Source organism: Vombatus ursinus, unplaced genomic scaffold (assembly GCF_900497805.2).
Source record: "Vombatus ursinus unplaced genomic scaffold, bare-nosed wombat genome assembly UNPS02014809.1, whole genome shotgun sequence".
Lineage (NCBI taxonomy): Eukaryota > Metazoa > Chordata > Mammalia > Diprotodontia > Vombatidae > Vombatus > Vombatus ursinus.
Window position 1 is genome coordinate 7,082,310 of NW_020954587.1, and position 12,509 is coordinate 7,094,818.

The 12,509-nt window shown below is 33.1% G+C and overlaps 1 protein-coding gene across 1 annotated transcript in view; it reads left to right on the forward strand.

Moving 5' to 3' along the window:
* Positions 1-12,509, forward strand: part of USP9X (ubiquitin specific peptidase 9 X-linked) — a 254,417-nt gene that overhangs the window by 170,855 nt on the left and 71,053 nt on the right. Inside the window, exons 16-21 of the mRNA XM_027875459.1 lie at positions 804-1,146; positions 2,260-2,355; positions 4,027-4,238; positions 9,576-9,816; positions 10,052-10,201; positions 11,187-11,307. Of these exons, the coding sequence (XP_027731260.1) occupies positions 804-1,146; positions 2,260-2,355; positions 4,027-4,238; positions 9,576-9,816; positions 10,052-10,201; positions 11,187-11,307 (1,163 nt within the window). The remainder of the gene's footprint in view (positions 1-803; positions 1,147-2,259; positions 2,356-4,026; positions 4,239-9,575; positions 9,817-10,051; positions 10,202-11,186; positions 11,308-12,509) is intronic.

Sequence of the window (12,509 nt, forward strand, 5' to 3'; positions counted from 1 at the left end):
TTTCTGTTACAGGGGATATGCATTCATTTAACAACTCTTTATTAAGCATTCCTACTATATGTAAGGCAGCATGCATGTTACTATACAAGTTAATTGAAACCTTGTTCTGAAGCTTTAGTTACCTGGAAAATTCTCTTAGTGGGAAATCTCAAGTCTTCAGTGGTACTACTTTTTAATCAAAAGGCTAAAAAAACCAGAGGAGAATATTTTCATTACCTAGTTTCACATTGTTGAGTATTTTTCAGAAGAGAGCACATACAATACAGTACCGTGAATATAGTGCATGTAGTCAATAAATGTTGACTGAATTGAAGGGAAGTTTCTCTGTCTGAACAGTAGGATAGTAACGGTTGCTATTAATTGATTTTATTTGGAATAAACAGCTATTTCTATTACATTTTAAATGTGATTGTGACTGATGTTATAGGTAATAGGCACCTAAGTGCTGCAGTGGATAGAATGCTGAGCTTGGAGTTAGATCCTGTCTCAGACATATATACTAGTTGTGTGACCCTGGGTGGCTCACTTAACCTGTTTGTCTTAGTTTTCTCAACTATAAAATTGGGGTAATTGAAGCACCTACCTCACAGGGTTGTTGTGAACAGCCAGTGAACTTATATTTAAGAAGTACTTGGTACAGTGCCTGACATGTATTAGGTACTATATAAATGTCCCCTCATTGCTATGCACACTCCCTCCCCCTCCCCCCACTCACCTGGTGTATTTTTGTTTGATACTGTTTTTAGTCTAAGGGCATTGTCATGTATGAGGTATTAATTCCTAGTTTCTTGTCTTTTTTCAAGATTTTTATTGAAGGATGGTCAACTATGGCTATGTGCTCCTCAGGCAAAGCAAATTTGGAAATGTTTAGCTGAAAATGCGGTTTACCTTTGTGATCGTGAAGCCTGCTTTAAGTGGTATTCCAAATTGATGGGAGATGAACCAGACTTAGATCCTGACATTAATAAAGACTTCTTTGAAAATAATGTGCTTCAGCTCGATCCTTCCCTGTTAACAGAAAATGGAATGAAATGTTTTGAGCGTTTCTTCAAAGCTGTGAACTGTCGAGAAGGGAAATTAGTAGCAAAAAGGCGAGCCTATATGATGGATGATTTGGAATTAATCGGTTTAGATTACCTTTGGAGGGTAAGTATAGAATTGTAAGTGAATATAGCATTTATAACATTTTTATCTACTGTAATATTTACCATTCAACTAAGAATGTAAGATGTTCACAAGTATTGATGCCTAAATTTGTGCCTAAGCTGAGCAGTTATTTTCTTATTTCATTGATCTTTGCTTTATAGTAATCTTTGGGCCTGTAGTAATTTTTTAGCCCTCCAGATTCGCTGTTTATTATCATGATTTGATAGAAACTCCAAAGTTGTTTTTCATCGTTCGTGGAATTCTCCATTTTTTTCCCCCATGCACTCTTATGATTGAAATATTTGCCCCTTCCTATTGCCGGTCACTGTTGGAGTAGCCAACTTATTAAGGTGTTTTGAAGTATTTAATGCTATATCCTGTTTGATATCAACCATTTTGTGCTCTTACTAGGAAAGTAGTACTTGAAACAGATTTAATCGTTAGCATTCCATCTCTTATAGCTTTTATTGTTATTTTAGAGTTAAATAATACTTTTCCAGAAATTCAAGCAAATTAAGACAAGCATTATTCAGTTAAAGTTTAATCTTCTTTAAGGTAGAAACTGTATGAAGAAATATAGATGACACCCCCAAAATGCTAACTTGATTGTACTTCCTAAACTTCTATATGGTTTCTTATTTGCTCTTCCTTGATTGAGAGTTGATTTTGATTACTACCTGAACTGAACACTTGACTACCAAGACGCTGGTAATAGTAAAAGTGAAGAGTAAAGATGAAAGCACCTTTTTTCTTAGTTAATGTAGTTAAGCAAATTGTGTCTTTTCTACATTTAAGTTTGTCTTTAATGGTTCTCATCTTATGTGATTGACTAAGCATGTTATTTAAATTCAACCAAAGTCTACCTGCTTGGCAGAGATATTGTAGGTGGGATGTTGAGTTAAATAATTCTATCTCTTTTTTGTTTTTTCTAGCTATAAGACTTTATGCTTCTATGATTGTTAATCCTGCCTAAATTTGACAGTACCTTAAAAACAACTTGCCTTTGATCATCAAGTACTCTATATGAAATAAGCAAAAGAATTAAGTAGATTTTAAAACTTGATCAAAATATATGTTTAGAATATATTAACACATAAATATTTATAACTCCAGGTTGTGATTCAGGGAAATGATGATATTGCCAACAGAGCAATTGACCTCCTTAAGGAGATCTATACTAACCTCGGACCAAGGTTGCAAGTTAATCAGGTAAGAATGTTTAGGAATTAGATATTGATTTTGGGCAAATTTGTCAAAACTTTTACAATTCAGTTTTTTAAAAGTTTTTTTACTCATTAATTTTTAATAAAGTATAATTGGAGGCAGTATGACATAGTGGAGAGGGAGTCATTCAAATCTTACCTGTGATATATACTAACTATGTGACTCTAGCAAGTCGCTTACTCACCTACTGCTCTCAGCCAGTAGTGTCAAACTCAAATAGAAATGACTGCATACTGAGTTAGAAAACCACAAATTAATATTATCTGTGTTATCTTCTATTTTTACTTATTTTGTTAAATTTTTCCCAATTACATTGTAATCTGGTTAGGAGTATTTCCCACAAATTTGACACCTGCTTTTTCCGCAAGTTTGAAAGCTCTGTAAGTAGAGGGTTCCCTATGTAAATACAATCATAGATCTAATCTCTGTCTCTATAGTTGTACAAATTATTTCTAGTGTTTTAGTAAAGAGTTCTGTGTCGCCTGCCAAGTTATTGGTCCGTGGAAGCCGAAGGAGTAGTATTATGTGAATTGAGGCAAAATATTTTTGTCCTTTCATACTTTGTTCTTCAGAATGTAATACAAAAACTTGCATGACAGTCAATATGCTTTAGAGAAACAATTATAATAACAAATTCCTCATCATAATTTGAGGGTACATAAATCTATTTAAGGCTTGGATTCAGTGCCAATTTTTGATAGCTATGAATGTGAACCTTTAACAAATAAATCTATTAAGTGAAAAGACTAAGAGAAAAAGGCTTCATCTAGATTACAAAAATTCTCAGTTTATCTCAAGCTTTACTAGAAACTTTTTTGTTTCCGGTATTGTTGATTTTTTAATTTAATAGGCCATTTTCCTGACCAATGGAGGATACTGACCACACTTTAAATCTTTGATAAGTAAATTTTTCATAATGCATCCAAGTCATTACTTCCTAACTTTTAGTTTTCTAAGTATAAAAGTTGAGATAATAAGGTGAAATGGTAATATTAACTAACCTGTACTGGTCCTAATAGCCACCCTAAAAGTTTTTTTAAGTAAATTTTTGGTGTTAGTTTATTTTCTCTGTCATTTGCCTCAGAATATTGTTTAAAAAGGAGAAATTATGTTTCGTTAGATTTCCATTTAGTGATATATATATATATATAGAGAGAGAGAGAGAGAGAGATATAAATAGATATGGGGTGTGTGTGTGTGTGTGTGTAAAATAGCACTGACCGAGGAATTGTGAGGTTTGGTTCTAACCCCTGATTTGCAGGCAGTTCATTCTGTGACTTAAGGAGAGTCATTTAGGCAAGTAGGTGGCAGAGAGAATAGAGTTGGACTAGAAGTCAAGAAGACTTGAGTTCAAATTCTATGTGAGCCTGAGCTAGTCACTTAATCTCTGCCTCAGTAAAATGGTGATACTAGGACTTACCTTACTTATCAGGGTTGTTGTGAGGTATGTAAAGCACTTTGTAACCTTAAAACTGTCATATGAATGCTAGCTATTTTTCCACTTCATTTTCCTCATTTGTAGAATTGAGGGTATTTAATTAGATGACTTCTGAAGGGCTTTCTAATTTTGACACTCCACAATTCTAAATAAATGTTATTTATTTAAATTTCAAGTCAGCAGCTTTAACCAGGCTGATTTGGGCATTTTTTTTTTAGGTAGCGATCCATGAAGACTTCATTCAATCCTGTTTTGATCGCTTGAAAGCCTCCTATGATACATTATGTGTTTTGGATGGTGACAAAGACAGTATTAATTGTGCTCGACAGGAAGCAATACGAATGGTGCGAGTATTGACTGTTTTGAGGGAATATATAAATGAATGTGACAGTGATTATCATGAAGAAAGGACAATTCTACCTATGTCAAGGTTTGTGTGAACATATGAACTGTTAAAATTCTGTACTGATTATTTCTTTTAAAAATTTCTAGTAGCTATTTTGAAAATTAAGCTAGGAAAAAGTTAAATAGCATAGTCTTTCAGTTTATTCCTTTTTCTTTGCAGATATTTTTGGTTTAAAAAATCCTACTTTTTTGTAGCCTAGTTAAGGGAAATATTGTGTCTTCAAATTTGAAGGTTTCCGAATTAGCGTAACTAGAAAGAATTAAAGCTCATTTTCTGTTTCCTTTTTTGACACTTTTTTGGGGAGAGGTCTATTTTTTTTTTTTAGGAAATTTCATTTTTTTGTTAGATTAAAACTACCTCCCTCCCTCACTTCCCACCCTGCGTTACAGAACGTCATCATCTCTTATCTCTGTCTCTCTTTCTCTCAATCTCTCTTTCTCTCAATCTCTCTCTCTCTCTTACTCTCTCTCTCACACACACACACGCGTGCATGCACGTTTATTTATCATTTCTTTTTCTGAAGGTGAATAACATCTTCTTTCATTGCTCCTTTGTAGTTGGTTTGAGTATATATAATACTCAAAATAAACTTAGTCATTCACAGTTGTTCTTCAAACAGTATTGCTGTTACAGTATTCAACCTTCTCTTGGTTCTGTACATTTCTCTCTTCATTATTTCATGCAAGTCTTTCCATGTTTTTCTAAAATCAACTAGCTCATCATTTCTTATAGTGCAGTAGTATTCCATCACAATCATATACCACAACTTGTTCAGCCATTCCCCAGTTGATGGACACCTCAAATTTCCATTTCTTTGCCACCATAAAGAGAGCTGCTATAAACATTTTAGAACATATAATTTCTTTTCCTTTTTCCCTAATCGTCTTTGGAAATAGACCTAATAGCGGCATTACAGGGTCAAAAGGTATAAGCAGTTTAATAACTCTTCGGACATAATCCCAGATTACTCTCCAAAATTGTTGAATCAGTTCACAATTCCACCCACAATGAATTGGTGTCCCAGTTTTTCCACATCCCCTCCAACATTGTTGCTTTCCTCTTTGATCATCTTAGCCTATCTGATAGGTGTAAAATGATATCTCACAGTTGTTTTCATTTGCATTTCTCTAATCAGTAATGCTTTAGAGCATTTTTTTCATATGACTGTATTGAAAAACTGCCTGTTCATATCTCTTGATCATTTATCAGTTGGGGAATAACTCATATTCTCGTAAATTTGACGGAGTTCTTGGTATATTTGAGATATGAGACCTTTATCTAAAAAACTGTAAAATTTTTCCCCAATTTTCTGCTTACGTTCTAATCTTAGCTACATTCATTTTATTTGTTCAAAACTTTTTTAATTTAATGTAATAAAAATTATTTGTTTTATATCTCAGAGTGCTCTCTAGTGTTTATTCATAAATTCTTCTATCCATAAGTCTTATAGGTAATATGTTCCGTGTACTTCTAATTTTCTTACGATACATCCCTTTATGTCTAGGTCAGGTATCCATTTTGACCTTAGGTTGGTGAATGGTGTAAGATAGTGGTCTATACCCAATTTCTGCCGGACAGCTTTCTACTTTTCCCAACAGTTTTTTACCAAATAGTGAATTCTTATTCCCAAAGCTTAAATCTTATTATAATCATTTACTGCTGTGTATTGTATATCTATCTACTCTGTTCCACTAATCCACCTTTCTATTTCTTAGCCAGTACCAAATAGTTTTGACAGTTACTGTCTTATAATATAGTTTAAGATGTTACTGCTAAACCTTCTTTTACATTTTTTTCATTAGTTCCTTTGATATTCTTGACCCTTTGTTCTTCCAAATCAATTTTGTTGTTATCTTTTCAAGCTCAGTAAAATATTTTTTTGGTAATTTAATTCAGATAGCATCAAATAAGTCAATTAGGTAGAATTTTCATTTTTATTACATTGGCTCGGCCAACCCAGGAACAATTAATATTTCTCCAGTTATTTAAATCTGACTTTATTTGTATAAAACATGTTTTATAATTATGTTCATGTAGTTCCTGGATTTGTCTTTGCAGGTATACTCCCAGTTATTATTACAATGTCTACAGTTATTTTAAATGGAGTATCTCTTACCGTCTCTTCTTGCTGGGGTGGTTTTTTTTGTTTTTTTTTTTTGTGATATATAGAAATGCTGATTTATGTGGATTTATTTTGTATCTTGCTACTTTGCTAAAATCATCATTTCAACTAACCTCATTGCCCGTTCTGATTCCTTCAGTTTTTTTTTCTCTTATTGTTATTGCTAGCATTTCTAATATAATATTGAATAATGCTGGTGATGATGGGAATACCTGTTTCACTCTTTATCTTATTAGGAAGGCTTCTAGCTTACTCCTATTATATATAATGTATATTATATTATATTTTATATTATCATATTCCTATTATGTTATAAATAATGCTTGCTGGTGGTCTTAGGTAGATATTTCTTACCATTTTAAGGAAAAAACCGATTTATACCTATGCTTTCAAGTGTTTTTAATAGGAATGAGTGTTGTATTTTGTCAAAAACTTTTTTTGCATCTAGTGTTATAGTCACATGATTTTTGTTACTTTTTCATTGATATAATCAATTATGTTAATAGTTTTCTTTCTGTTAAACCATCCCTGCATTGCTGGTATAAATTCTACTTGGCCACAATGTGTAATCTTTGTGATATGTTGTTGTACTCTCCTTGCTAGTATTTGAGTTAGGATTTTTGCATCCATATTTAGTAATGAAGTTGGTCCATAATTTTCATTCTCTCTTTTTGTTCTTCCCGTTTTAGGTATCAACATTATATTTGTTTCATAAAAGGAGTTTGGTGCGACTGCTTCTTTGCCTGTTATTCCAAATTATTTAATATTAGAATTAGTTGATCTTTAAATGTTTGGTAGAATTCACTTGTACATCCATCTGGTCCTGATGCTTTTTTCTTAGGGAGCTCATTTATGGCCTGTTCAATTTCTTTTCTAAAATAGGTTTATTTAGATATTCTATGTCCTCTTCTATTAATCTAGGCAGTTTATATTTTTGTAAGTATTCTTCCATTTCACTTAAATTGTTAAATTTATTGGCATATAATTGAGCAAAATGACTCTTAATAATTGTTTTGATTTCATCTCATTAATGGTATATTCACCCTCTTTATTTTTGATACTAGAGATTTGGTACTTCTCCCTTTTGAAAAAAATCATATTAACCAATGGTTATCTACTTTATTGGTTTTTCATAAATCCAACTTCTGGTTTTATTTATTAATTCATTGTTTTTCTTACATTAAGTTTTATTACACTCACTTTTCTTGATTCTTTAAACACAATTAACTAAGGCCTTTTGCTTGGATTCTCTTTTCTCTCTTCCATTACGCTTCTATGCATATTTCAACTGTCTTCTGAATATTTTTTTTCCTGGATCTTTTGCCAGTACCTCAAACTCAGCATGTCCTAGATAGAGCTTATCTTTTCCTTTACAACTATCCTTTTCTCTCAATTTCCTTTTTTTCTATTTAGGGTCTCACCATTCTCTTAGTCACCTCAACTTAAAACTTATAAGTCACTTTTGAAACTTCCCTTTGGAAGCAGCTGGTGGTGCAGTGGATAGAGCTCTGGGCCTGGAGTCAGGAAGACCTGAGTTCAAATTCAGCTTCAGAAACTTACTAGATATGTAACCCTGGGCAAGCCATTTAATCTTTCCATGACCAAATTTCTTGATCTATAAAATGGGATAAAAACAGTACCTACTTCATAGGGTAATTGTGAGGATCAATTGGGATACTTACAAAGCAATTAACACATTGCCTTGTACATAGTAGGAGCTTAATAAATGGTATTTCACTTCTCTCTGCTCCTTTATTTTCTCATTGCTACCACCCTAGCTCAGTTTGGCCTCACCTAAAGTAATCTTTCTAAGTGATTTGAGTACTCCCTTCTCTAGTCCAGCCTATGCACTATGGTCATAGAACTCCATATAAAGTGTAATTTGGATCACAATGTTTCCTTGTTTTCAGAAGCCTGTGGTTCTCCATTTCCAGCAAAATAAATCCAGACTCTTTAATTGAGCATTTAATTTAGCCAAAACCAGTCTATACATTGTTTCTTAAAACATTATCAGCTTTCTAGCCTCTGCCTTTGTTCATATCATCCTCTATTGTTGCAATGCCCTTTATCCTCCAAATTGTGTCTTACCTTATATACTTTAACATTCTACCTTACAGTATTTGTGTATGTTAACTCCTCTTTATTACTTCAGATGCATCCCACTTATATTTAATAGCACATTTCTTTAGGGCAGGAGCCATGTCTTTTTTGTATCTTATAGCCTAATAGGCCAGTTAATTGCACATAGTAGGCTTATAATAAATGATTGCTGTACAGTTGAGTTGAATTTAATTAAGTTGACATTTTAGAACTTTTGGCAAATAGGTGTAGCAAGACATTTTGAAAAACTAACAATATTTGGTATAATTTCTGATATTATTTCTATAAAACAGGTCATTCAGCATGTTATTATGGGATGTGACTATATTCCTATGTAGCAATAATATCCTCAGTATTGCTTACTTTTTATTAATTTACCTCACTGTTGCCAATATATTTTTAGAAGGTTACTATTTAAATACAGTCCTTTTGAGTATCTGAGAAAAACAGTCTATTATTTTAAAAAGAGATGCCAAGTTGATGGATTTTAATGTTGATGATTCTCCAGAAGAAAATTCAAAAGTTATTATTTTGCTCTTGTATTCAACTTAAGAGTTCATAATCTTGTGCATTTCTCTAGAGATTCATTTATTTCAAACCTGGTAGCATAAAGATAAATAAAATTATAATACTTTTTACTTTTTTATTATTACAGTATAAACTGTGTTTATGAATGTTTATGATGTAGGATAAATATCAGTGTTCCAATGGAACATAATTGTTTTTTCTTAAATATAGTAATGTTGGTCAAACAGCGAGGGGGGATCTAACACTGAGGATTTTGTTTGCAAGATCCTGAAAATACTTATGGTATTAAGATGTTTCTGTCTTATAATGAATCGCAAAATAGTATTACATTTTCAGGTAAAGTTATTCCTATAGGGGGGCAGCTAGGTGGCGCCGTGGATAGAGCACCGGCCCTGAAATCAGGAGGACCTGACTTCAAATCCGGCCTCAGACCAAACACTTAATACTTACTAGCTATGTGACCCTGGGCAAGTCACTTAACCCCAATTGCCTAAAAATAAATAAATAAAAAGTGAAAAAAAATAAAATTACTCCCATAGCTAATTGAAAATAACGTTGTACAGCCTGATAAAATATCTTTATGTGATTATGTAACCTTCCTCTTTTTGCAGAGCTTTTCGTGGTAAGCATATCACTTTGGTGGTTCGTTTTCCAAATCAAGGCCGACAGGTAGAAGACTTGGACATCTGGTCTCATACAAATGACACAATTGGTTCAGTAAGACGATGTATTCTCAATCGTATTAAGGCTAATAGTGCCCATACGAAAGTAGAGTTATTTATTGGTGGTGAACTGGTGGATCCTGCAGATGATAGGAAGCTAATTGGACAACTAAACCTAAAAGATAAAACGGTAAGGACATTTAATTTTCATACTTATTGAGAAAATTATTTGTTTGTTTTTGGTTTATTTTGGAAGAATGAATATTTATTTGAATGGTTCCGTTTTTGAACAGATACCTGGACTTCTAAAACCATGTTTTCACTGTCTTTACTTTTTTTATTTTTATAGCTATAAGTATGTAAGGTCTATTTTTTCTTTTGGAAACATATTCCTTATCTTCATTTCTCAATAAATACATTTTCAGCTAATTACAGCCAAACTTACACAGATAAGTTCCAATATGCCTTCAAGTCCTGATAGTTCTTCTGATTCATCAACTGGTTCTCCTGGTAACCATGGAAATCATTATAGCGATGGTCCCAATCCAGAGGTAGAAAGCTGTTTGCCTGGAGTGGTGAGTAGGTTACAAACTAACTAAATATTTATTAAGGGTGTTAAAATGTACAAGGTACTATCTAAGTTCTCTGCAGCATGCTTAGTATTGAGACACAGCTTGCTTTTCATGGTATTAGAATGTAGTTGAGAGGAGACATGAAATAAAAAAGTTAAAGAACTATACAAGTATTCCTCTACTTATCAACTATGGATATGGTTTCACTTTTTTTAATTGGTTATCAACAACTTGGAATGTCTTCCATCAAAACAGTGATAAAAATGGTCAGTTTTAAGGCCAGCAAGAAAAAGATTTAACCTATAATTTAAGTAATTCTGTTATATGATGTACCTATGTATATATTCAAGTACACATAGTTTTTAAAATATTTGTATGCATATTTGTTTTATGTCTCTGGTTTATAGTACAAAATATACCATATAACCAATATTCATAACCTCATAAAACACAGTGTTCTGTGTTTTATTTCATTATGCTGAGAACGCTTCTTACCTCATCCTGACAATGAGCTAAGACTCCCTCTACCCATAGAACAACATCAGTTCAAGAAGGAGGTGATCATTTGTACCAAGTTAGTTTTATGAATTAGGTAATTTCTGTACTGGGAGAAAATTGATAGTTTAATCCTTAGAAGGCAGTACATGAACTGCCAGATGTGTAGAACAAGTAAGTACAATAGCAGGTGTCAAGGTGAAGAAAACATAATCCATATGGACTGATGTAATTTGGAAAAGCTTCACTTTGGATGGAAGATTTTTAGCTGAATCGTAGAGGATTTAAAAATCGAAATGGGGGGAGGTAATTTCAGATAGGACAATATTTTGAATAAAAATATGGAAGGAGAATATAAAGCATAACTTCTTAGAGAATACTTAATAGAGTGATTTAGATGTTTTTTAAAATCTGTATTTGGTCCATTTGTTAAATGGTTTTACTTTGAGTAAAATAACTAGGATAGTAATGTTTATGTGTTATTTTATTTTAGATAATGTCAATGCATCCCAGATATATTTCTTTCCTTTGGCAAGTTGCAGACTTGGGTAGCAGTTTAAACATGCCACCCCTAAGAGATGGAGCTCGAGTACTTATGAAACTTATGCCACCAGGTAAGAAAATTTAAAAATGAATTTTTGTTAAGTAAAATACCAGTTTGGGGAGCATGCCATATGTATAGTGATACACAGATGGGAAATGTGTTGTTCTGTTCCAATGAAACTTCTCTTTTGGAGATTACAGCAACCTCATGATCATCAAAGCTAACAGTAAGTTTTTCAGTCCTTATTCTCCTTTACCATTGTTGGATTTGATACTGTCAGTCAGTTTCCTTCTATTTATTCTATTCCTTCTGACTACTTCCATCTCTGTCTTCTTCACAGACTTTTTTAGTCTGTTACAGACTTCTAAAAGATTTCCCAAAGCTCTCTTCTTGACCTGTACTTCTTTTCTTTTGTACTTCTTTTCTCTGTACAAGCATTTACTTGGGTATTTTATTTATTCCTACCCTTTCAGCAATCACATATTACTCCCAAATCCATATCTCTAGTCCTGACCTCTTTTTTTGGTTGGGGGGGGGGGTGAGGCAGTTGGGGTTAAATGACTTGCCCAGAGTCACACAGCTAGTGAGTGTTATGTGTCTGAGGCTGGATTTGAACTCAAGTCCTCCTGACTGCAGGGCCAGTTCTCTATCCACTGTGCCACCTAGCTGCCCCCCTACTCTGACCTCTTTTCCAAGGTCCACATTCTTATCTCTTATCTCTTACAGCTTATGATAATTTACCTGTATTTTACTTTAGTACCTCAAACTCAGCATCTCCAAAACTAATCTTAGTGATTTTAGCAATAAATCTTCTCTTATTTCAGGCTCAGCCCTTTTTGTCAGAGGTAGTACCATTCATAAATCTTCAAAACTTGAATAGCATCTTTGACTCTTCCATTTACTTTACTTTAGTGGCCAGTCATTTACAGTGTCCTATCAATTCTGCCTGTGCAACATTTTTGCACCCATGCACTTGCCTGGCACTTAATTAAAGCCTTTTACAGACTGTCACTACCCTACTTTTTTCAGCTTTACCTCATAATAATTGTATCCTTTTAGAACAGTTAATATCTTAAACTTACATTTCTGGATTAATAACTTAATGATGCAAAGGTAATACAAATATTAATGTATGTACTATGCTCTAAACTCAAAGACTTAAATGTTCTCTTGCAGTAAGTCTTCCTTGATCCATCTCTATCCCACTTCCATATTCAATAAAGACCCTTCCTCGTCCACATTCCAGTTTCACATTGCACTTTAGTTATACCT